Source organism: Phyllobates terribilis, unplaced genomic scaffold (genome assembly GCF_046119375.1).
Source record: "Phyllobates terribilis strain yellow unplaced genomic scaffold, ASM4611937v1 Scaffold_4__5_contigs__length_816908805, whole genome shotgun sequence".
Classification (NCBI taxonomy): Eukaryota; Metazoa; Chordata; class Amphibia; order Anura; family Dendrobatidae; genus Phyllobates; species Phyllobates terribilis.
In genome coordinates, this window is record NW_027362764.1 from 216661196 (window position 1) to 216686164 (window position 24969).

Sequence of the window (24969 nt, forward strand, 5' to 3'; positions counted from 1 at the left end):
TTAAAATAGCATAAAAATCCTTGAAGTTTAGACATTCTGTTTCCATTGATCCAGATTTTAAAATACGTGACTTTTTCACCCTAGATCTTTGCGGAACAAGGTGGTGTCGGAGATCCAGGTTCACCAGGCGATCGCGGCAGAAGGGTAAGACTGACATTATACTATAATGTCTATGCCTCCATAATTTTTCAACCATAGTTGTGAACATGTTTTTAATTGTTGTTGACAAATGATAATGATTGCTATAGAAAGGAGCAGGGTTGCCAGCCGTCCAGAAATTCAAGGACAGTCTGTAAACATGGGCTACTTTTTTGCCCTGTTCGTAAAAAAAAAGTTTCAGGCATCCGTGTTTTTTTTTTGAAGCTGAAGAAACTTATACAAAATATTTTGACTGCACACTGTGTGCAGAATTATTAGGCAAATTGTATTTTAGAGGATTATTTTTATTATTGATCAACAGCTATGTTCTCAATCAACCTAAAAGGCTCATAAATATCCAAGCTTAATATTTTTGGAAGTTGGAGTGTTTTTTTTTTAGATTTGGCTATCTTAGGAGGATATCTGTTTGTGCAGGTAACTATTACTGTGCAGAATTATTAGGCAACTTAATAAAAACCAAATATAATCCCATCTCACTTGTTTATTTTCACCAGGTAAACCAATATCAGTGCACAAAATTTAGAAATAAACATTTCTGACATGCAAAAACAAAAAACCAAAAAAATTAGTGATGAATATAGCCACCTTTCTTTATGATGACACTCAACAGCCTTCCATCCAAAGATTCTGTCAGTTGCTTGATCTGTTTTCGATTGACATTGCGTGCAGCAGCCACCACAGCCTCCCAGACACTGTTCCCAGAGGTGTACTGTTTTCACTCCCTGTAGATCTCACATTTTATGATGGACCACAGGTTCTCTATGGGGTTCAGATTAGGTGAAGAAGGGGGCCTTGTCATTATTTTTTCTTCTTTTAGACCTTTACTGGCCAGCCACGCTGTGAAGTAGTTGGATGCATGTGATGGAGCATTGTTCTGCATGAAAATCATGTTTTTCTTGAACGATACCGACTTCTTCCTTACCACTGCTTGAAGAAGTTGTCTTCCAGAAACTGGCAGTAGGTCTGGGAGTTTAGCTTCACTCCATCCTCAACCCTAAAAGGTCCCACAAGTTCATCTTTGATGATACCAGCCCATACAGGTACCCCACCTCCACCTTGCTGGCGTCTGAGTCGGAGTGGAGCTCTCTGCCCTTTATTGATCCAGGCTCTGGCCCATCCATCTGGCCCATCAAGAGTCATGCTCATTTCATCAGTCCATAAAACCTTTGAAAAATCAGTCTTAAGATATTTCTTGGCCCATTCTTGACGTTTTATCTTATGTTTCTTGTTCAAACGTGGTCATTTTTCAGCCTTCCTTACCTTGGCCATGTCCCTGAGTATTGCACACCTTGTGCTTTTGATACTCCAGTAACGTTGCAGCTCTGAAATATGGCAAAACTGGTGGCGAATGGCATCTTGGCAGCTTCACGCTTGATTTTCCTCAATTCATGGACAGTTATTTTGCGCCTTTTTTGGCCAACACGCTTCTTGCGACCGTGTTGGCTATTTGCCATGAAACGCTTGATTGTTCGATGATCACGCTTCAAAAGTTTGGCAATTTCAAGACTGCTGCATCCCTCTGCAAGACATCTCACAATTTTGGACTTTTCAGAGCCCGTCAAATCTCTCTTCTGACCCATTTTGCCAAAGGAAAGGAAGTTGCCTAATAATTAAGAACACCTTATATAGGGTGTTGATGTCATTAGTCAACACCCCTCCTCATTACAGAGATGCACATCACCAGATTTACTTAATTGGTAGTTGGCTCTCAAGCCTATGCAGCTTGGAGAAGGACAACATGTATAAAAAGTATCAAAGTGATCAAAATACTCATTTGCCTAATAATTCTGCACGCGGTGTATTTATCATTGTTTTACAGTTTACAGAGAATGCAGCTGATGTCTTAATATCAGTATTATGGGCTGTTGACTTGTATCACTTATAATCATAATGATTTATTATGGTTTTCTAATGTGAACGTAAAAAATATTGTCCGTGATTTTTTAATAACCTGTCCAGAAAAAATAAAGAGTCAAGTTGGCAACCCTGGATAGGAGTACTAACAAAACCATTCATTAGTAGGCAGAGTAAAATATGTGCAGTAACTGCCATGTTAGAGAAGGCCAAAACTTCTGAATCAATATATATAGAATTGTTTAAGATGGTTTAGAATAAGGAAGGAGCACTGAGTATGTTGGAAATTCTTCAACTAATCATATACCTTGCTATTCTTTTCTTATGCTTCCAGGGACAGAAAGGAACTCCAGGTCAAGCTGATCAATCTGTATGTACTATTTATGTGAACTTACTGTCTAATGTTAATGCTCTATGCAGGTTACTTGCTATACATCATTAGAATGGCCAGGTTTTCCTGTTGTGTCTGAAGATTTGTCCTCCAGCAATATCAAAGGATTGTGTTTTAATTGATGAGCAATGGAGAAAAGACAAGTTTACTACTATTGTAGTTAAGCATGTAGAGTCTCTTTGCATTGAATGTTTTTTTTTCACACAAATCAAGATGACATTTGTGTTTATTTGTGTATATAAAATACACCGTCTTTTTTACAGACTAGGATTTAGGCTATGTTCACACGTTGCGTATTTACAGTGTTTTTTTCTGCAGGCAAAACCCGCTCTCTTTTCAGTAAAGAAGATACTTATAAAAAGCAGGTTTTGCTGCTTTTCTTGGTGCATTTTTACTGTGGCTTTTTTTGGTGGGACTATACTGTATAAGTCATTCGTCTACAGTAGATGTTTAATAAAGTTAGTTTTATTCACTAAAAACGCAGCAAAAATGCATGGTTGCATCTTTGGTAGTATTTTTGCACTTTCTCATTGCTTTCCATGGTGAAAAAATGCTGCAAAAATGCTGAAAGAAGTGACATGTTGCAGATTTAAAAAAACACAGTTTTTTAATTATGTCAGGAAAACAAAAACAAGTGCGTGCACAAGATTTCTGAAATCTCCTAGCTTTTGCTGTTAGTGTAAAAAACAGCTTGCAATTTGCATAAAAAAATGCAGCAAAAAAAGTTGCAATACACAACATGTATTGTTTTAGTAGCTTAAAAGTAGGTATGATGTTATATTGCATGTGTTAATGCTTAAAGGGAACCTGTATGGTGACTGAAACTTAGCCGACACTATCCTTGTGACTGACCTCCAAACACTAAAAATAAGGTTCATTTCCTCCCAGCAGTGGGGCTCTAAGTGCGGGTGCTGGGCAAGTTCAGAAGAATCAGAACACTATTAATTTACAGATTAACAGATTAACCCCACATCTGCAGGTTAATAGCGTTTTTTCATGTGACAGGTTCCCTTTAATTTGCAGAATTTATGCTATCTTTTGCTTTCATGTGCACTTGTTTGGATGGCTATAGTAGCTCTCAAAGAGGCAGCTTTTGGACTTCTGTGACTGAAGCTTCATGTTGCTGAAGGCTTTAGGGTATGGACTAAATGAGTAAGTCTTTAGGGATGTATAGTGAGGCCACTTGTCTGAGCAGTGGATACTGCACACACCTTTCCAGTGCTGCCTGCTGCAGTGTAATCAACTCCCAGATGACTGATGAAGGTCTTACTGACCGAAACGTCTTGAATCTGGAATTTCTATGAACAATAAAATATTTCAATGTACGTGAAGAAGCGAGTGCCAAGTCTTTCTTGTACTGTTTAAAGGATTGGGGTCCTACTTGTGCACTGAAGTATACCTGGAAGTGCAGTGTTTGTTGTCATAATGGTTAGGAACTATGTGACTAGTCCAATGATGAAGTTTTGTTTAATAGAACAATAAAATTCTATATGTTTGTACCGTCTTCTTAAGTGTCACCTTGAGAAGGGATCTCTCAGCTTGATATCTCTGTGTTACAACTGATTGTAAGGTTCTTTAGTACTAAGTCTAAGAACTAAAAGCTTGATGATAAGTAAACACTCCTTTTTTACTTGCTGTATAGCCATGCGAGCTAATTGACTACATCCGAAAGACCTGTCGTAAGTATGACTTTTTTTTAGACATCACATACCACTCCCCTTTTACAGTGCTTAAAAAAGTCATCGTTTTTGGGGTTCTTTTGAGATGTTCTCCACCTATTGTAAATAGATATTTAAAAACATCTGATTATTGTCTGATATGAAGAATTTTGCCTCTTGACTGATGTTAATCAATTTATTGAACTGATCAGCTTAGTCTCATGTCTTACAGGTTATACTGGATACCAAACAGTCTTTTCAAAGTGTTTTCATTATACTCCTATCAACCTGTCTGTTTCTTGTTTGGCTTAAAGGGAATATGTCACCAGATGTTTGCTGCCCCTTCTGATAGCCACATGATGTAGAGATAGAGACCCTGATTCCAGCGCTAGGTCAATTATTAGGCTTCTTGCTGTAGTTCTGATAAAGCAATGTTTTATCTGCTGCAACTCTTGTACTTCTCTCAATGATAATCCTCTGCTATGTAGTCCTCCATATTACGGAGCTCTGGCTAGCACCATCCACACCATTAATTGGCAGCTTTATTCCCATGCACAGTGTAAACAAAAGACTGTCAATCAATGGTGGAAGAAGGGTTATAATTCAGCTCATCATTGAGAGACCTAGGAGAACTGCAGCATATAAAACAGTTATATTATCAAAACTACAGCATGTAGCCCAATAAGTAACACATTGCTGGAATGAGGGTTCCTGCCCTTATTTTATGCTGTTATACCAGATGCAGATCATTAATGTGGGTGATGCTGTTTCTAAAAATTGCAATCTGTTTTTCTAATCTTAGACAACCACACCAAAACAAGCCTCTCTTCACCACTACTACCAACACCTCTATTTATTACTAACATTATCAATGTAATCTCTTTAAATGGAAATGTCATTGAGGAACCACTTTTAAAAGTTATAAGGGCATTGTATAGAGAACTCTTAATATGCTGTCATTATCAGGGTCCTCACAGTCTGCATACTGACAGGTTCAGTTGTGACTGTGCGGGCTACTACAGCTTGGTTTTACTTGCTTTAGTGAGATATAGCAGCACTAAGCAATAAGCTATAATATGAAGTGGACATAAAAATTACTATTCAGAGAAGACATTTTTTGATAACACAGTACAGTGCAAAAGTTTTAAGGAGGTATGGGAAAAATGATGCTTTAAAAAAATAGAAATATTAGACCACGTTTCCACGATGGGTATTTGGTGATTTTTTTGATGTTGCATATTTTCTGCAGCATTTCTGCACCAATTAGCTAAATTAGGTTACTTGATTTTTTTCATTGCGTTTTTAGTTAGCTTTTTACATGCATTTTACAAGCAATTTTGACATGGCTTTTTGGGTGTTGTTTTTACAGCATATATTCTGTGGTAAAAATTACTCCGAATGGTGATTCTCTCGGTCACCATGATCACAACTATACAGCACTTTTATAGATTTTTTTTTTTCATTTAAATTGAGAAAACAATTCAAATGCACAGCCAGTGGGACTCAGCTACACCCATTTACTGTTGTGATCTTAATGTAGAATTGTGGCTAAAAAGCCATGCTATCAACATGGAAACAAGGCCAAGTGACTCAACTATGCACGAAAAAATACTAACTGGTGTGAAGAAAAATAACAGAAAGTGCTCTGGATTGATGAGTCAAAAGGGGAAATACTTGGCTGTAACAGAAGGTTGTTTGTCAAAGGGCTGGAGAGTGGTACAATAATGAGTGTCTGCAGACAACAGTGAAGAATTGTGGAGGTTCTTTGCAAGTTGAGGTTGCATATCAACTAATGGAGTAGGGCATTAGGTCAGGAATAATAGTGTCCTCAATGCAGAGAAATACAGGCAGATGCTTATCCAGCATATAATACCATCAAGATGGCATCTGATTTTCTCCAAATTTATTCAGCAGCAGGACAACAACCTCAAACATCTAGGCCAGTGTTTCCCAAACCCCATCCTCACTGCCCCCCACAGGTCATGTTTTCAGGATCTCCTTAGTATTGCACAGGTGAGAGCATTCCTGATGCCTTGATGATACTTCAATCACCTGTGTAATACTAAGGAGATCCTGAAAACATGACCTGTGGGGGGCCGTGAGGATGGGGTTTGGGAAACACTGATCTATGCGATGCCAAAAAGAACCATCTTCAGCGTCAAGAACAAGCAGTCCTGAAAGTGATGATCGGGTAATCAGAGTGTCCTGATCTCAACATATTCGAGTTTGTATTACAGAAGGATTTGAACTACATCTGTGGGTAGTTCTCAAACACGTTTAGAACAACATCACTGATGACTTCCTCCAAAAACTATGTGCATCTGTACCTAGAACAATTTAGGCCGTCTTGAAGGCAAAGGGCAGTGACACCAAATATTGATTTGATTTAGATTTCTCATTTGCTCTATTCTATTTTTGAATGCGTTCTTCCTTTGCAGCATTTTTTCACACCAGCCTTATCCATGTACACACGTTCAGTGTTTGGTGAGTTTATTTCATCAGTATTTGTAAGCCAAAATCAGGAGTGGAACGATCAGAGGAAAAGTATAACAGAAACACGTCACCACTTCTGGATTTATCACCCACTCTTGGTTTTGGCTTACAAATACTGATGTAAAATACTGACCAAACACTGAATGTGAGCACGTGTCCTTTGAGTGATTGGAATTATGCCCTGATCCAATCTTAATAAAAACATTCTGCATTCTCATTTAAAACCTAAGGTTAATCCTGTGAATGTTGTGATTGTTCATGTGATATGATTTTGCAGGCTATAATGCATGGTCCAGTTGGTCCAGTAGCTTTACCGTAAGAGAATAAATTTAGCCTATATAAAACACATTTCTATTTTTTCTGTAACACTGATACTGTTTATTACTTTCCTTTCAGCTTGTTGTGAAGGTAAGCAGATCTGTTATGCTTGCACACATAAACTGATTGATATGTGATATATGCAGAATCAAATCTCATTTCCAGAGTATCAACTTCAATGCTCTTCTGTTGGTCTAGTGAAAATTGCATATGTATTAGGATATATCCATTGTTTTATTAGCTGCAGATTGAACAAATTACAAATCACTTATTCTATCCTAAGTTAGAAGTATACTGCTATAGATATATATGCGCGTATAAGCAGCACTGTATACAGTGGGGGAAAAAAGTATTGGATACACTGCTGATCTTTTTTCCCACCTACAAAGAATGGAGAAGTCTGTAATTTTTATCATAGGTACACTTCACCTGTGAGAGACAGAAAATAAAAAAAATCCAGAAAATTACATTGTATGATTTTTACATAATTAATTTGCATTTTATTGCATGAAATAAGTATTCAATATTATAGACAAACAGAACTTAATATTTGGTACAGTAACCTTTGTTTGCAAGTAAAGAGGTCAGAAGTTTCCTGTAATTCTTGACCAAGTTTGCACACACTACAGCAGGGCTATTGGCCCACTCCTCCATACAGATCTTCTCCAGATCTTTCAGGTTTTGGGGCTGTCGCTGGGCAATATTGAGTTTCATGTCCCTCCAAAGATTTTATATTGTGTTCAGATCTGGAGCCTGGCTAGGCCACTTCAGGACCTTGAAATGCATTTTATGGAGCCACTCCTTAGTTGCCCTGGGTGTGTGTTTCAGGTCATTGTCATGCTGGAAGACCCTGCCACAACCCATCTTCAATGCTTTTAGCCAAAATCTCGAGATACATGACCCAATCCATCTTCCCTTCAATACAGTGCAGTCGTCCTGTCCCCTCTGCAGAAAAGCACCCTCAAAGTATGATGTTTTCCCCACCATACTTCACAGTTGTCACAATGTTCTTGGGGTTGTACTCATCCTTCTTCTTCCTCCAAACACAGCGAGTGGAGTTGATACCAAAAAGTTCTATTTTGGTCTCATCTGACCAGATAACCTTCTCCTATGCCTCTTCTGGATCATCTAGATGGTCACTGGTAAACTTCAATCGAGCCTGGACATGTGCTGGCTTGAGCAGGGGGACCTTGACGCCCTGCAGGATTTTAATCCATGACGCTGTAGTATGTTACTAACGGTAATGTTTGAGACTGTAGTCCCAGCTTTCTTCAGGTCATTGACCAGGTCCTCCTGTGTAGTTCTGGGCTGGTTCCTGACCTTTCTGAGAATCATCCTTACCCCATGAGGCGAGATCTTGCATGGAGCCCCAGACCAAGGAAAATTGCCAGTCATCTTGTGTTTCTTCCATTTTCTAATAACTGTGCCAACAGTTGTTGCCTTCTCACCAGCTGCTTGCCTATTGTCCTGTAGCCCATCTCAGCCTTCTGCAGGTGTACAATTTTGACCTTGATGTCCTTAGACAGCTCTTTGATCTTGGCCATGGTGGAGAGGTTGGAGTGTAATTGAGTCTGTGGACAGGTGTCTTTTATACTGGTAACAAGTTCAAATAGGTGCAATTAATACAGGTAATGAGTGCAGAGTAAGAGGGCTTCTTAAAGAAAAATTAACAGGTCTGTGAGAGACAGAATTCTTGCTACTTGGTAGGTGATCAAATACTTATTTCATGCAATAAAATGCAATTTAATTATGTAAAAAATTATACAATGTGATTTTCTGTTTTTATTTTTAGATTCTGTCTTTTACAGTTGAAGTGTACCTACAATAAAAATTACAGACCTGTACATTATTTGTAGGTGGGAAAACTTGCAAAATTGGCAGTGTCAAATACTCATTTTCCCAATGTATCATAAACGGACTTTAGAAATACTTTTTCAAAAGATCTGTTTATGTGTGTAATGTAGTAAAGGGAATGTTAGGCAGGGTATTTAGCTATGTAGATACAACTTTTGTTCGATCTGGGGGCACGGGGGACCTGACAGGTTCCCTTTAAGGGCTTGTTTTAATAGCTTTGTACCACATTAAAAATTGTTGATAAATCAAATAATAATTTTGGTTAAAGATTGCCCACATTTGATCACCAGCAACTCTGTTCAGATACAATATCTATGTTTTTAGACATGTCTCTGTGAATCCAAAGAGTATATTGTATAGTATCTGGCTTATTAGTGGTAATCAGATTATTGAATTTTTACTGCATTGATTATAAAGAAATGAATGCAAACTACTGTTATACATCACTAACCCGATATAATTTTTTGCCATCCTAGGAAAAAATGCCTGCCCTGTGTATCCCACAGAACTGGTCTTTGCATTGGACATGTCAAATGGTGTGAAACCAGAAATCCACAATAAAGTGATAGAAATTGTCACATATATAATAAATAACATTACCATTAGAGGAAATAACTGTCCTGTTGGGGCAAGAATAGCTCTGTTATCCTATAACCAATATGCCAAGTATTTGGTGAGGTTTTCTGACTTCCAAAGCAAAGAAAAACTGCTAAATGCAGTGAAGAACATATCTCTGGAAATGTCAAATGAAAGTCGCAATATTGGAAAAAGCATGAGATTTGTAGCCAGAAATGTCTTCAAAAGATCTCTGCAAGGAGCTACTGTAAGGAGAATTGCCCTGTTTTTCAGCAATGGTCGTACTGATGATCCTTCTGCAATCAGCACAGCTATAATGGAATACAACGCTCTTGGCATTTTACCTGCAGTTATTACATTCACTCCAGCACCTGCATTAAAACGGGCATTTTCGGTAAGAAATTTAGGATATGTGCAGACAGTTTATTGTCAATTTAAACAAAAAAAACACTCAAAAAAGACACAAAAATTACATAAAAATTGTTTGAAAAACTCTTGCTACTTAATTCAATGTTAACCCTCTTTGCAAAGAGTTTTTTTCACCTTGAGGTTTTGAAAAACACCTGATATAAAGAAAGAAATTTCATGTCAGTTCTTTGAGGCAGATCCTTATGGAACCAACATCAAATTAAACACTGTCAAAGTACAAGGCTGTAAAAAACACTTCAGGAAAAAAACTAATTTGGAAAAGAAAAACTCCTCCAATAACAGAGCAATTCTGTAGCAGTTTCCTCTTGAAAAACTTGTTGTTTCTGAATGCATCAAAAAACCTCTGTCTGCACATACTATTAGAGTTTTATTACCAATTTGCTATGTATACTGTATATTCCATGCACACTTACACATTTTTAACTTAGGTGCTTAGGAGTGCACTTAATATTAGTTACAGCATACGATCATATGGTATTTTTTTCTAGTGAGCTTTCCTTTTTATATTTTCCTGCTAAATCAGAGTGGAAGCCCGCTACTCTTTTAGGCTGCGTGCCCACTATGTGTTTTTAAGTGGTTCCACAGCGTAATTTCCGCTGCGTAAACGCTTCAAAACTCTTTTTAATAGGTTTGCAATGGTCCCCAATGATAATCCGCATGTGCTGTGCACATGCTGCGGAAATTTCCGCTGCTCATCGACATTGCGGAAAAATCTGCATTAATTTTGTGGAATCGCAGCATTTTAGCTAACATTGATTTGCATTGGACCGCATAATATCCATATGACTACACGTGCACATGCGGATATAATGCGGTTCAATGCGCGGATGGTACCAGGGTCTGTAGTTAAAAAAGAATTAAAATAAAAAATAAACATATACTTACCTTCTGATGGCCCCCAGTCTCGTTCTCCGGTGTCTTGGGCGGCTCACGGTGGTAAAAGGACCTTCCGTGATGTCATTTAGTCATGTGACAGGTCACGCGACCGCTGACATCGGCTGTCGCGTGACCTGTCACATGACTAAATGATGTCATGGAAGGTCCTTTCACACCACCGCGAGCCGCCGAAGATACTGGAGAAGTAGACAGGGGGCCATCGGAAGGTGAATATAATGTTTTGGGTTTTTTTTTCACCATTTTTATTCTTTTTTTTACTATTGAGGCTGCATTTGCAGCATCATAACTTGGTCACACTACACTGTGTGTCGAATTATTAGGCAAATGAGTGTTTTGATCACATGATACTTTTTATACATGTTGTCCTACTCCAAGCTGCATAGGCTTGAGAGCCAACTACCAATTAAGTAAATCTGAGGATGTGCATCTCTGTAATGAGGAGGGGTGTTGACTAATGACATCAACACCCTATATAAGGTGTGCTTAATTATTAGGCAACTTACTTTCCTTTGGCAAAATGGGTCAGAAGAGAGATTTGACGGGCTCTGATAAGTCCAAAATTGTGAGATGTCTTGCAGAGGGATGCAACAGTCTTGAAATTTCCAAACTTATGAAGCGTGATGACCGAACAATCAAGCGTTTCATGGCAAATAGCCAACAGGGTCGCAAGAAGCGTGTTGGCCAAAAAAGGCGCAAAATAACTGCCCATGAATTGAGGAAAATCAAGTGTGAAGCTGCCAAGATGCCATTCGCCACCAGTTTTGCCATATGTCAGAGCTGCAACGTTACTGGAGTATCAAAAAGCACAAGGTGTGTGATACTCAGGGACATGGCCAAGGTAAGGAAGGCAGAAAAATGACCACCTTTGAACAAGAAACATAAGATAAAACGTCAAGAATGGGCCAAGAAATATCTTAAGACTGATTTTTCAAAGGTTTTATAGACTGATAAAATGAGAGTGACTCTTGATGGGCCAGATGGATGGGCCAGAGGCTGGATCTGTTAAGGGCAGAGAGCTCCACTCCGACTCAGACGCCAGCAAGGTGGAGGTGGGGTGCTGGTATGGGCTGGTATCATCAAAGATGAACTTGTGGGACCTTTTCAGGTTGAGGATGGAGTGAAGCTCAACTCCCAGACCTACTGCCAGTTTCTGGAAGACAACTTCTTCAAGCAGTGGTACAGGAAGAAGTCGGTATCGTTCAAGAAAAACATGATTTTCATGAAGGACAATGCTACATCACATGCATCCAACTACTCCACAGCGTGGCTGGCCAGTAAAGGTCTAAAAGAAGAAAAAATAATGACATGGCCACCTTGTTCACCTGATCTGAACCCCATAGAGAACCTGTTGTCCATCATAAAATGTGAGTTCTACAGGGAGGGAAAACAGTACACCTCTCGGAACAGTGTCTGGGAGGCTGTGGTGGCTGCTGCACGCAATGTTGATCGAAAACAGATCAAGCAACTGAGAGAATCTATGGATGGAAGGCTGTTGAGTGTCATCATAAAGAAAGGTGGCTATATTGATCACTAATTTTTTTTTTTTTTTTCACATGTCTGAAATGTTTATTTCTAAATTTTGTGCACTGATATTGGTTTACCTGGTGAAAATAAACAAGTGAGATGGGATTATATTTGTTTTTTATTAAGTTGCCTAATAATTCGGCACAGTAATAGTTACCTGCACAAACAGTTATCACGGTGGCTGGCCCAGTCCGTGACCCAGGGTGGTCAGTGAAATGGGGGAATGCTTTCATATGGGTATTTTTGGTATTTTTCGTGATGCCACCTGTGGATTCTGGTAAGAGGTTACCAGCGGCGCGGCAGTCCACTGAGGCGTCTGGATCAAGGCGGGCATCAGCCTGCGTCAGCATCTCTTTTACCAGGCGGACTGCTGGGTCACTGTCTTGCGTCTCCGCCCAGCTGTAGTGGGGTAAGGGATTGAACGTGGCGGAGTGCCTGTCCCTTACCCGGTGGGAATACTGGGTAATCCCATGACGGTGAAACGCGGGGAGTTCAATCTCTTCCAGTTCCTCTGGATCTTCCCCTCCGTCCGGTAAGTTCGGCATCCTGGACAGGGCGTCTGCATTGGCATTTGAGCGTCCTGCCCGGTATTTGATGGTGAAGTCATAGTTGGACAGGCGGGCCATCCATCTCTGCTCCAGGGCACCAAATTTTGCAGTGTCCAGATGTGTCAACGGGTTGTTGTCCGTGTACACGGTGACCTTGAAAGAGGCAAGGTAATGCTTGAATCATTCCGTCACTGCCCACACCACTGCCAGGAACTCTAGCTTGAAGGAGCTATAATTCTCAGGGTTTCTCTCTGTGGGCCGTAGTTTTCGGCTGGCATAAGCGATTACCCGTTCTCTCCCCTGCTGGATCTGGGACAGCACCGCTCCTAGTCCGATGTTGCTTGCGTCCGTGTGGAGAATAAAGGGCTGGCCGTAATCAGGGTACGCCAGGATTTCATCCCCCGTGAGGGCCATCTTCAGCTGGCGGAAGGACTCCTCTTCCAGCTTGTCCCACCTGAAGGGTGGTTTCTGGTTTGTGGCCTTTCTGGACTGGCCTATTAGGAGGTCCTGCATAGGAGCGGCCATTTTGGTGAAACCAGGAATGAATCTTCGGTAGTAGCCTACCAACCCGAGGAACTGCCTCACTTCCTTTATGTTGGAGGGTCTTGGCCAGTCCTTAATCACTGTGATCTTATCAGGATCAGGAGCTACTCCATCAGCACTCACCACATGTCCCAGGTACTGCACCCTTGGTTTCAGTAGATGACACTTGGAGGATTTCACCTTTAGGCCGAAGCCTGCCAGGGCATCGAACACTTCTGCCAGGTGCTTTAGGTGGTCCTCATAGGTCTTGGAATACACGATGACATCGTCCAGGTATAGCAGGACCTTCTCGAAATTTCTGTGCCCCAGACAGCACTCCATCAGCCTCTGGAAGGTCCCTGGTGCGTTGCAGAGTCCAAACGGCATACAGTTGAATTCACTGAGACCCATCGGGGTGGTAAACGCGGTCTTCTCCTTGTCTGCCTCTGCTACAGGAACCTGCCAGTACCTGCTAGTAAGATCCAAATTGGAGAAGAAGTTAGCAGATTTAATGCAGCTAAAGATTCTTTTATCCTAGGTAACGGGTAGAGATGAGCGTTGTTCTACTCGAACTGTTCGCCAATCTCAAATTCGAGCTGTTTTGGGCGGTGTTCGAGCCGTTCGGCGAACACGAACAATTTGAGAAAAATTCGGCAGTTCGAGGTTATGTTCGATAACTGTTCGTGCACCAAAATCATAACTGGATTTTTTCTCAGTAATGATGAAAATTAATGTTAATACGCAGTTTGAGTGTACAGCGGGGTGGGGGGAGGGGCAGGGGATGGATCTCTGCAGGAACAATGAAGATCTCCATTTTTTTTTCTCTTTCCCGCATTTACAGTGGGGAGGTGCAATCTGTCAGCCTATCAGCAGCGCACACACGGAGCGAAGTGCTTTTTTTCACACAAGCAAGGGCATGTGTCATTGGCAGTGTATGTCACATGTCCTTGCCCTATAAGACCAAGCCATTTTCCCCGTCGCCACCATTTTCTCACTGCTGCAGCTGCGTGTTAGACGGCACCGCTGTTGCTGTGTGCGCTATACCTTGTTAATTTCAAGCCAATTTTCGCACAAATATACAGATAGCTTGGGAGTAGGGAATAGTTGTGATTGCAGTCCTTTTAAGGACTAGGTTACAGCATTTCCTACGACTTTTATCAGGCAGGTCTGTGCTCTTAAATAGATAGGTTGTGGGAGTAAAGACTAATTGTAATTGGAGTCCTTTTCAGGACTAGGTTACATCAGTTCCTATCAGTTTTTGCCAGGCAGGTCTGTGCCAGTGCTGTGCAAGTTTTTTTCACAGCATTTGCGGGAATCTAGCAAAGCTAATCCTTTTTGGCCTATTGCAGAGTGTGTTAGTCAGTGGAGTAGCCTATCTGTGTTGCAAGATATACCACCTGTGTATAGAATACCAATTTTTTTACTGCACCTAGTGAAGTAAAATCTTTTGGGCATAGCATCATTCTATTAGTCCATCTATACTGACCTCCATCAGGTTGCAAACTGAATCTAATTTTTTTCTGCATCTAGCTCTGAAAAAATATTTGGCCTTCTAGCAGTGTGTGGGACTTGTTCTATTAGTCCACCTATACTGACCTCCATCAGGTTGCAAACTGAATATATTTTTTTCTGCATCTACCTCTGAAAAAATATTGGGCTTCTAGCTGTGTGTGGGTCTTGTTCTATTAATCCATCTATACAGACCTCCATCAGGTTGCAAACTGAATATAATTTTTTTCTGCATCTAGCTCTGAAAAAATATTTGGCCTTCTAGTAGTGTGTGGGACTTTCTCTGTTAGTCCATCTATACTGACCTCCATCAGGTTGCAAACTGAATATATTTTTTTCTGCATCTACCTCTGAAAAAATATTGGGCTTCTAGCTGTGTGTGGGTCTTGTTCTATTAATCCATCTATACTGACCTCCATCAGGTTGCAAACTGAATATAATTTTTTTCTGCATCTAGCTCTGAAAAAATATTTGGCCTTCTAGTAGTGTGTCGGACTTTCTCTATTAGTCCATCTATACTGACCTCCATCAGGTTGCAAATTAAAAATAATTTTTATCTGCATCTACAGTACCTCTGAAAAAATATTTGGGCTTCTAGCTGTGTGTGGGACTTGTTGTATTAGTCCATCTATACTGACCTCCATCAGGTTGCAAACTGAATATATTTTTTTCTGCATCTACCTCTGAAAAAATATTGGGCTTCTAGCTGTGTGTGGGACTTGTTGTATTAGTCCATCTATACTGACCTCCATCAGGTTGCAAACTGAATATATTTTTTTCTGCATCTACCTCTGAAAAAATATTGGGCTTCTAGCTGTGTGTGGGTATTGTTCTATTAATCCATCTATACAGACCTTCATCAGGTTGCAAACTGAATATAATTTTTTTCTGCATCTAGCTCTGAAAAAATATTTGGCCTTCTAGCAGTGTGTGGGACTTGTTCTATTAGTCCACCTATACTGACCTCCATCAGGTTGCAAATTCAAAATAATTTTTTGTATGCATCTAGCTCTGAAAAAATATTTGGCCTTCTAGCAGTGTGTGGGACTTTCTCTGTTAGTCCATCTATACTGACCTCCATCAGGTTGCAAACTGAATCTAATTTTTTTCTGCATCTAGCTCTGAAAAAATATTTGGCCTTCTAGCAGTGTGTCGGACTTTCTCTATTAGTCCATCTATACTGACCTCCATCAGGTTGCAAATTAAAAATAATTTTTATCTGCATCTACAGTACATCTGAAAAAATATTTGGGCTTCTAGCTGTGTGTGGGACTTGTTGTATTAGTCCATCTATACTGACCTCCATCAGGTTGCAAACTGAATATATTTTTTTCTGCATCTACCTCTGAAAAAATATTGGGCTTCTAGCTGTGTGTGGGACTTGTTCTATTAATCCATCTATACAGACCTCCATCAGGTTGCAAACTGAATATATTTTTTTCTGCATCTACCTCTGAAAAAATATTGGGCTTCTAGCTGTGTGTGGGACTTGTTGTATTAGTCCATCTATACTGACCTCCATCAGGTTGCAAATTGAATATAATTTTTTTCTGCATCTAACCCATCCAATAGTTTTGGCCTAATACCACAGTTTGGCCACTCAGCTCTGCTCGGTTACCATCCATTGTTTTTTTGTGCAAACAACTCCAGAGTTGTGAATTAGTTAACCACCAAAATGAGTGGAAAAAGGCCTGCTGCTGGTGGAAAGGGGAATAGGCGTGTTGGGAAGGGGAAAAAAGGTTGTGTCCGTGGGGTAGGTGTTAAAGCAACAGTAACATCTGCAGAAGAAAGACCATCTTCCAGCCAAACTAAAATGTCTACTTCTTTTAGCGGACAATGTGATAAGATCCCTTTGTTACGGCCACGCCAATCGCTACAAATTCCAGATGAGGCACAAAAACAGCAGGTGCTTCAACGGATATCAAGTGCTCCTTTAAGTGGGCTCTCCTCCACATCAACTTCAACATCACAAATACTCCAGTCCTCAAAGGTGTCACCCAAATCGCACTTGCTTCCTCACAGCTCCCAAATCTCCAGCTGCCCGTCTGAGTATGAGGTAGAACAGATGGTTGAGTCTGCAGAGCTGTTTACTCATACTATAGCCTGGGAATCAGAGGTCGACTCCAGTGCTTCTGTGAATCCAGACGAGGAAATGATCTGCACTGATGCCCAGAATCTTTATGAGTCGGATCCAGGACCAGACGCAGAAGGTTCTGACCATAATGTAGACCCTCATTCCCAAACTGTAACTCCTGTTGGTGGAGACAATGAGGAAGACGATGATAAGACTCAAATACCTGATTGGAGCGACAACTTTAGTTTTTTGTCAGGGCAGGAACAGGTTGGCTCTGAGGACGACGGGTGTGATAACACACAGGGTGATGATGATGAGGTTGGAGATCCCACTTACTGTCAACCCACAGTCAGCCAAGAGATGAAGTCAGCAGAGGAGGTGGAGGAAGATGCTAGTGACGACGAGGTCAGGTTGCGCCTTCCTGGACAGAGACGTAGTACTGGAAGCACGTCAACAACTGCATCCTCAAACACAACTCTGCCTCTCACCACAAGTCGTGGTGGCTCTTCAGGTCGCATGGGTGCTAAGCCTTGCATAGCCTGGGCATTTTTTCAGATCGATAAAGATGACCCAACTCGTGTTATCTGTAACATTTGTCAGCAAAAGCTAAGTAGAGGCCAAAAAATACATAGTTTGAGTACTTCATGCATGAACCGGCACATGGACATGAAGCATAAGTTGCAGTGGGAAGCTCAGTGTGCTACAATGCGGCCTAGCCGGCCGGGCCAACCACCGTCTGCCATATCTTGTGCATCCGCGGCCTCTTCATCCTCTGTGACTGGGGGGACAGCAGTCACACCTGTTTTGGGGGCGCAGACCTGCCACTTCTTTACCCGCAACAGCCAGCGTGATTGGCAGGTCATCACTTTCTTTGGAGGTGGTAACACCAGCTGGTGTTGAGCGCTGTCCGACATCGATAGCACCACCTTTGGATCAAGGCAACCTAACATGTCCGCCTGCATCTTCCTCACAGACCGGCAGTTTGCCGGGGACACCCTTATCAACCCCGTCTAAGCACAATAGCCAGCCCTCGGTCCCTCAGATGTGGACAAGTAAAAGACCATTTCCTCCTAGCCATGAGAAAGCTAAGAGGTTGAATTTCACCATCTGCAAGCTCTTGGCTACAGAAATGCTGCCTTTCCGCCTGGTGGACACAGAGGATTTTCGAGACCTCATGTCCGTCGCAGTGCCCCAGTACCAGATGCCCAGTCGGCACTACTTCTCAAAGAAAGGTGTGCCTGCGCTCCACCAGCATGTCGCACACAACATCACCGCTTCTTTGAGAAACTCTGTGTGTGACAGGGTGCATTTCACCACAGACACTTGGACGAGTAGGCATGGACAGGGGCGTTACATGTCGCTGACTGGGCACTGGGTAACTATGGTGACAGCAGGACAAGGGGCTGCTGTCCAAGTCTTGCCGTCCCCACGAGTTGTGCGTCAATCCTCTTTATGTCAAAGTTCCTCCACTGCTTCTGCCTCCTCAACCTCCTCTCGGTCTTCCACCTGCACCCAAAGCCTGTCTGGTCATGCCACAAGCTTTCTAACTGCGCAGAAGGGATCCTGCACACCTCCTTACTATGCTGGCAGTAGGGCTCAACGTCATCAGGCGGTTTTTACTTTGAAATGTCTGGGAAATGTGAGTCACACAGCTGAGGAGTTGTGGTCAGCTCTGGAGAACCAATTTCATGAATGGCTGTCTCCACTGGACCTGAAACCAGGGAAGGCCGTGTGCGACAATGCTGCAAACCTGGGTGCGGCCCTTCGCCGGGGCAATGTCACACACGTGCCTTGTATGGCTCACGTGTTGAACCTGGTTGTCCAGCAATTTTTAGCCCACTATCCCAGACTAGATGGCCTTCTGCAGAGGGCACGGTCGCTGTGTGCTCACTTCTGCCGTTCGCATCCCGCAGCTCAGCGACTTACATCTCTACAGAAGTCGTTGGGCCTGCCACTTCACCGGCTAAAATGCGATGTGCCTACCCGGTGGAATTCAACTCTGCACATGTTGCAGCGACTGTGGCAGCACCGACAAGCCCTGGTGCAATACGTTCTGACGTATAGCCTGGGCCAACGAGATCCAGAGGTGGGGCAAATCACGCTGGAGGAGTGGTCTCAGATCAGGGACCTATGCACCCTTCTGCACAGTTTTGAAATGGCGACGAAGATGTTTAGTGCTGATGATGCCATTATCAGCATGACTATTCCGGTGATTTACATGCTGGAGCACATGTTAAACAGAATTCGGAGTCAGGTGGTGGCACAAGAGGAGGTGGAGGAAGTAGAGGAGGAGGAGTTGTATGCGGAAGGGCTAACATCTGCAAGGTCCAGACGGTCGGCAGCACCAAGGCGGCAGGCATGTGAGGGTGGGGGAGATGGTTTTACCAGGGCGCATGGTAGCAGCCAAACTAGTGAGGAAGGTGCAGGAGCCCAGGAAGAAGTGGAGGACGAACTGATGGAAGACTCATCAGATGAGGGAGACCTTAATCACATTTCTGTTGTGCGAGGTTGGGGGGAGAGGACAGAGGAAGGAAGCATGATTGTTACCTCGCCACCAACACAACAGGGACTTGGTGCTCCTGGATGCGCAACACACATGAGTGCCTTCTTGCTGCACTACCTGCAACATGACCCTCGAATTGTGAGAATTAGAAATAATCCTGACTACTGGGTTGCCACACTGTTAGATCCCCGGTACAAAAGTAAATTTGCCGAAATTATTACTGCCATAGAAAGGGATGCACGCATGCAGGAGTATCAGCAGAGACTGTTGCAGAATCTTACATGTGCTTTTCCACAAAACACCAGTGGTGCACGTAGTGAATCTCACAGTTCCAACTTGCCAACCGTGGGACCGTCAAGTGTTCAGCACTCAAACCGTAACAGAACCACAGTATCTGCTGGTAACATCAATTTTGCGGAATCATTTCACCACTTTTTTAGCCCATCCTTTGCAAGGCCACAGGAGACAAGAAGTCTGACACATAGTCAACGCCTAGAGACCATGGTACAGGAGTATCTCCAAGTAAACATTGAAGCCACGACTGTGTCACTGGACCCTTGCTCTTTTTGGGCTTCCAATCTGGAAGCTAGCCACTTACGCCTTGGAGATCTTGTCATGCCCCGCAGCCAGCGTTCTGTCTGAACGTGTGTTCAGCGCTGCTGGTGGTGTGCTGACAGATAAGCGCACGCGGCTCTCCACTGATAATGTAGACAGACTCACGTTCATAAAGATGAACAAATCATGGATCCGAAACGACTTTTCTACCCCTGTGTCATCCTGGGGAGAGTAAAAGCTTGATGATTGGTTAAAATCACCCTACCAACCGTTTTAAGCTTTCAAATTACTAATCATGTTTATCTGTATCTTGACTGGAAAATAATTTGGGCTTTGTAGCAGTGTGCAGCACTGATCCTATTAGGCCATCTATAATAAGCTCCACCAGATTTAAAATTAAAAATAATTTTTAGCTGCATCTAGCCCGGAAAATAATTTTGGGGCTCCGAGATGCGCAAGACACATAAGTGCCTTCTTGCTGCACTACCTGCAGCATGACCCTCATATTGTCAGAATTCGAAGTAATCATGACTACTGGGTTGCCACACTCTTAGATCCCCCAAACTTTTCGATCAACCTTTTCATTTTAATAAAGACCAAAAAAATGGTCATTTTTGAAATTATAAGCATTAGCAGGTTGTTAGAAACTGAAATCAAACAGTTTTCAACTCAAAACTTTATTCTAGGTGATGTTACATTTTCACATAGGACCCCTTGTTCGAAAGGAGCTTCTGAACTCTCTCGTCCATTGAATTTGTCAGGTTTTGGATGGTTTCTGCTTCAATTGTTTTGCATGAGGACAGAATACCCTCCCAGAGCTGTTGCTTAGATGTGAACTGCCTCCCGCCATCATAGACACTCCTTTTAATGATGCTCCAAAGGTTCTGAATGGGGTAGAGGTCAGGGGAGCATGGGGGTCACACCATAAGTTTGTCCCCTTTTATGCCCATATCAGCCAGAGATGCAGATGTTTTATGTGCAGCATGAGATGGTGCATTATCATGCAGAAAAATGATCTTGCTGTGAAATACACGGTTCTTCTTCTTGAACCATGGCAGGAAGTGCTGTTTGAGAAAATCCACATACATTATGGAGTTCATCTTTAGCGCCTTCAGGGATCCTAAAGGGGCCGACAATCTCTCTCCCCATGATTCCAGCCCAAAACATTACTCCACCTCCTCCTTGTTGGCGCTGTAGCCGTGTTTGCGTGGGGTGTCCATCAACCAGCCATCCTCCACTCCATCCATCTGGACCATCGAGCGCTGCACGGCACTCATCCGTGAACAAAACAGTTTTGAAATCAGTCTTCATGTAATGTTTGGCCCACTGGAGCCGTTTCTGCTTGTGTGAAGTGGATAGAGGAGGTCGACAGGATGGCGTATGCACAGCTGCAAACCTCTGAAGGACCCTGCATCTTGTTGTTCGGGGGACGTTGGAGGCACAAGCAGCTTCAAAAACTTGTCTGCTGCTATGACAAGGCTTTTTTGCCGCTGCTCTTTCAACCTGACGTAATTGCCTGTAGGAAAGAGTCCTCAATTTGCCCTTATCAGCACGCACACGTGTGTACTGTGAATCAGCTACATACTTCTTGATTGCCAAGACACTTCATCCTGATCATCGCACAATGTTGATTGTAGTCATGCCTTGACCTAAACACTCCACAATTTGTTGCTTCTCAGCAGCCGACACATCCTTTTTCTTTCCCATTTTGGCAGAAAATGTAGGCTGCTTAATAATGTGAGAGAGCCTTCTTAAGTAGTCTTGCCTTTCATTGGACACACCTGCCAAACTAATTAGCACAGGTGTCTGCAATTGCTTACAGTGATATAAAGAGCCCTGACACACATCACCATCAATGAGTTTAACTGACAAACAAACAAATTCTTCCCTTATCACTCCTAAACACTTTTTGCATAATAATTTGGAACGCAGTGTACATGTGCTTTTCCACAAAACACCAGTGGTTCACGTAGTGAATCTTACAGTTCTAACTTGCCAACCGTGGTCTGTATGGAATTGTTCAATAAAGGGCCCAAAATTAAGATAACATAGATGGGAGAGGTCTCTATGAATAGGAATTCCTAAGTATTTGATACCCTGTGAGGGCCAGGCAAAGGGAAAGTTGGACTGGATGGAATCCTATATGGATTTGGGGAGGGAGACATCGAGGGCCTCAGACTTCGCTGCATTGATTTTAAAATTTTACCATGTAACAAAGTGATCTATTTCAGCCATAACAGCAGGGATGGATATATGTGATTGAGTGATATATACTAGGACATCATCAGCAAATAGAGAGCACTTGTACTCGGTGCCTCCCACCTCAATCCACCTAATATTGGGGTTATGGCGAATTGATGAGAGCAGGTGCTCCGTCACTAGGATGTATAAGAGAGGGGACAGAGGACATCCCTGCCTTGTCCCATTGGTGATTGTGAAAGGTGATGAAAATGTTCTGACGCACCCCCTGGGCCTTGGGACACCCGGAGCCGGACCCTTTTTGGTGGATGCTGGTGGTTGTAGTCTTCGTGGCGGCGACCCGGTTCCGTGGCTCAGGGCGGTCAAACCAGTGGCGGAACTATTTATGTGGTTTTGATGTTTAAATGTCCGACTACGCCACCCGTGGATTGCGGTCAGAGTGAACCGCCGCTACAGGGCAGACCGCTGAGGCTGGTGTTGTGGGTGCAGCAGAGCGTAGCATAACTCCCCACGGGAGGAGTATAGCCTCAGGGCAGTGTATGCGGAGGATGGGGGTGATGGTGCAGGGCAGCAGCAGTAACGACACGGAGTCAGTGATGCAGTCCAGGGCCTTTACTCACAGTTCTTATTATCCAGACCACGTCTGCAGGTAACGGCTGCCCACGTCGTACTGTGCTCACCAGGTGAGGGGCTCAGACAACTCCCAGATAACTTTGGAGCACTTCACAGGACCCCCTTTGTGTGTCCTTTGTCTGGCCTTTCTTACCAACACTTCTGTCCGGCTGCCTCGGGCCTCCTCTTGGTAAACTTGGCGCCAGTTTCCCTGACCCTATGTGGTGCCTTCCTAGCGGGTGTAGCGAGGGGCTGCGCCACATAAAATGTCAGAGCCTCCGGTTTCTAGCTGAGGGTCGTTTCCTGCCTCCACTAGTTCGGGGACCGGTCTCCCCCTTTGGCCTGACCCCTCCACGCAGGTGGATTCGGGCGTGCGGTGGCGACTCGCCCGTCCGCACCCCTGGGATCCCTTCATTCCTCGTTCCTGGAGCCTTCTCCGCTCCTCTTCCTTCCTTCTCCCTCTTCCAGGCCTGGGCCTCTGTTACTAGGCCCGCCTCCGGAGCAGAGCTCATGCAGAGCCCCTGCTCCCTGCCACTTCTGCTCAGACTTCTCTGCACTGAACTAAGATGGTGCCCACCTTTTATACTCCCTTCTCAATGCACCCAGGAACTGCTTCCTCCCTGCTCCTGCACTACAGGGTTCCCCTTCCTCAGTGTTCCCTCCCCCCACTCCAGCCAGGGACAGGGACTGTCGTGCCCATCTCAGGGGCATATTGGTCACCCTGCCCCACGGCAATGTGGTGTAATGCATGCAGGTGTCGGGTCCTGATCCACACTCCATCCTTACCTGAGAGTGAGATATCACACCTCTGGGTGAGGTGCAATACGTCTGTAGCAACCGAGCCCTCAAGGTGCTACAGTTCCATTTATCTTCAGCCTAGGTGACGTATTGCGATACAGGGCCGTGATTTTGGCTATAAAAGGGTCCCCTAGACCCCTACCCCAAGCTTTTTAAGAGAATCATATATGGCGTGCCAGGAGACTCTATGGAATGCTTTCTCAGCATCCAACGAGAGTATCTAATTACAAATTTTTAACTGCATCTAGCCCAGGAAATACTTTGTGCCTAGTAGCAGTGTCTGCTAGTCAGCGGATTATCCCGGCTGTTAAGCAAGCTACACCACCTGTAGTTTAGACACTTAATTTTTTCAAAGGAAATGCTTCGGGACCATGGGATACTTAGTGAAGAGCATCAGGAGGCACCCCAAGGCATAGGGGCTGGGACTGGCAGTAGGATGCCTTGCGGTGGACAGCCGAGCTCGATCCTTATAAAAGCTTTTTAACTGCAGCAGCTTTAGTGGACGCTACTGGAGCTGGAATTACCGCGGCTGCTGGCATGAGACTTGCCCTCCAATAGATCCTTGTAAATGGATTTAAAGTGTATTCATTCAAATTAGAGAGACAATTTAAATTAAAAAGCTTAGAGCTGCCTCCACCACAGGGGGGCTCGCTCGACCCACCAGCGGACAGGCACCAGTATTGGGAGAGGGGGGCTGGCCGTCAGGGTTCACCGCGGCTCTGGCACAAACCCGGCGACACGGAGGTGGCACGGGCAGGAGCGGACTGGCCGTGTCGGCTTCTCACTTTTTGGATTTTAGAAGGGCATGACATGCCTATATCTGTTTCTCCCCCTCCTTTTACTCCTCCACCTCTTTTATTTTCGCATGACTATATGTACTTGTCACTTTTCCATGTGTTAGTTGTGTCTTCTGAGCAGTTTGTCAGCTTTTGGACACCTTTGAAGGTGTTTTCTATGTGTTTCTATGTGTTTTTGTTTGCCTGCCATTGGTTTTAACGGTGTTCGAAGGTGTTCGACGAACAGTTCGACGAACAGTTCGGCGAACACACGGGTGTTCGACGAACCGAACCGAACTCGAACACTACGGGGGTGGCTCAACACTAGTAACGGGTACGCATCTTTGTGTGTGATACGGTTGATCTTTCTGTAATCTACACACATCCTCATAGTGCCATCTTTCTTTTTCACAAGAACTAGTGGAGCTGCCCAGGGGCTACTGCTATCCCTGATTACCCCAGCTTCCTTCATTTCTCGCAACATTCCCTTGGCATTCTGATAGTGTGCAGTGGGTACAGGCCGGTATCTCTCTTTTATGGGTGGATGGTCTCCTGTGGGGATTTGATGTTCTACCCCCTTTACTTGCCCAAAGTCTAGCGGGTATTTGCTTAAGACCCTTTCGTACTCCTGAACCACCCGGTAGACTCCCTGTTTCTGGTGTGGGGGAGTGGAGCCAGTGCCCACGTGCAGCTTCTGGCACCAGTCCTCCATTTGTTTCT

The 24969-nt window shown here is 43.4% G+C and overlaps 1 protein-coding gene across 1 annotated transcript in view; it reads left to right on the forward strand.

Moving 5' to 3' along the window:
- The window catches only part of LOC141265247 (collagen alpha-6(VI) chain-like), a 394142-nt gene that overhangs the window by 328471 nt on the left and 40702 nt on the right, over nucleotides 1-24969 (forward strand). Inside the window, exons 32-36 of the mRNA XM_073678075.1 lie at nucleotides 85-144; nucleotides 2348-2383; nucleotides 4047-4083; nucleotides 6952-6963; nucleotides 9204-9697. Of these exons, the coding sequence (XP_073534176.1) occupies nucleotides 85-144; nucleotides 2348-2383; nucleotides 4047-4083; nucleotides 6952-6963; nucleotides 9204-9697 (639 nt within the window). The remainder of the gene's footprint in view (nucleotides 1-84; nucleotides 145-2347; nucleotides 2384-4046; nucleotides 4084-6951; nucleotides 6964-9203; nucleotides 9698-24969) is intronic.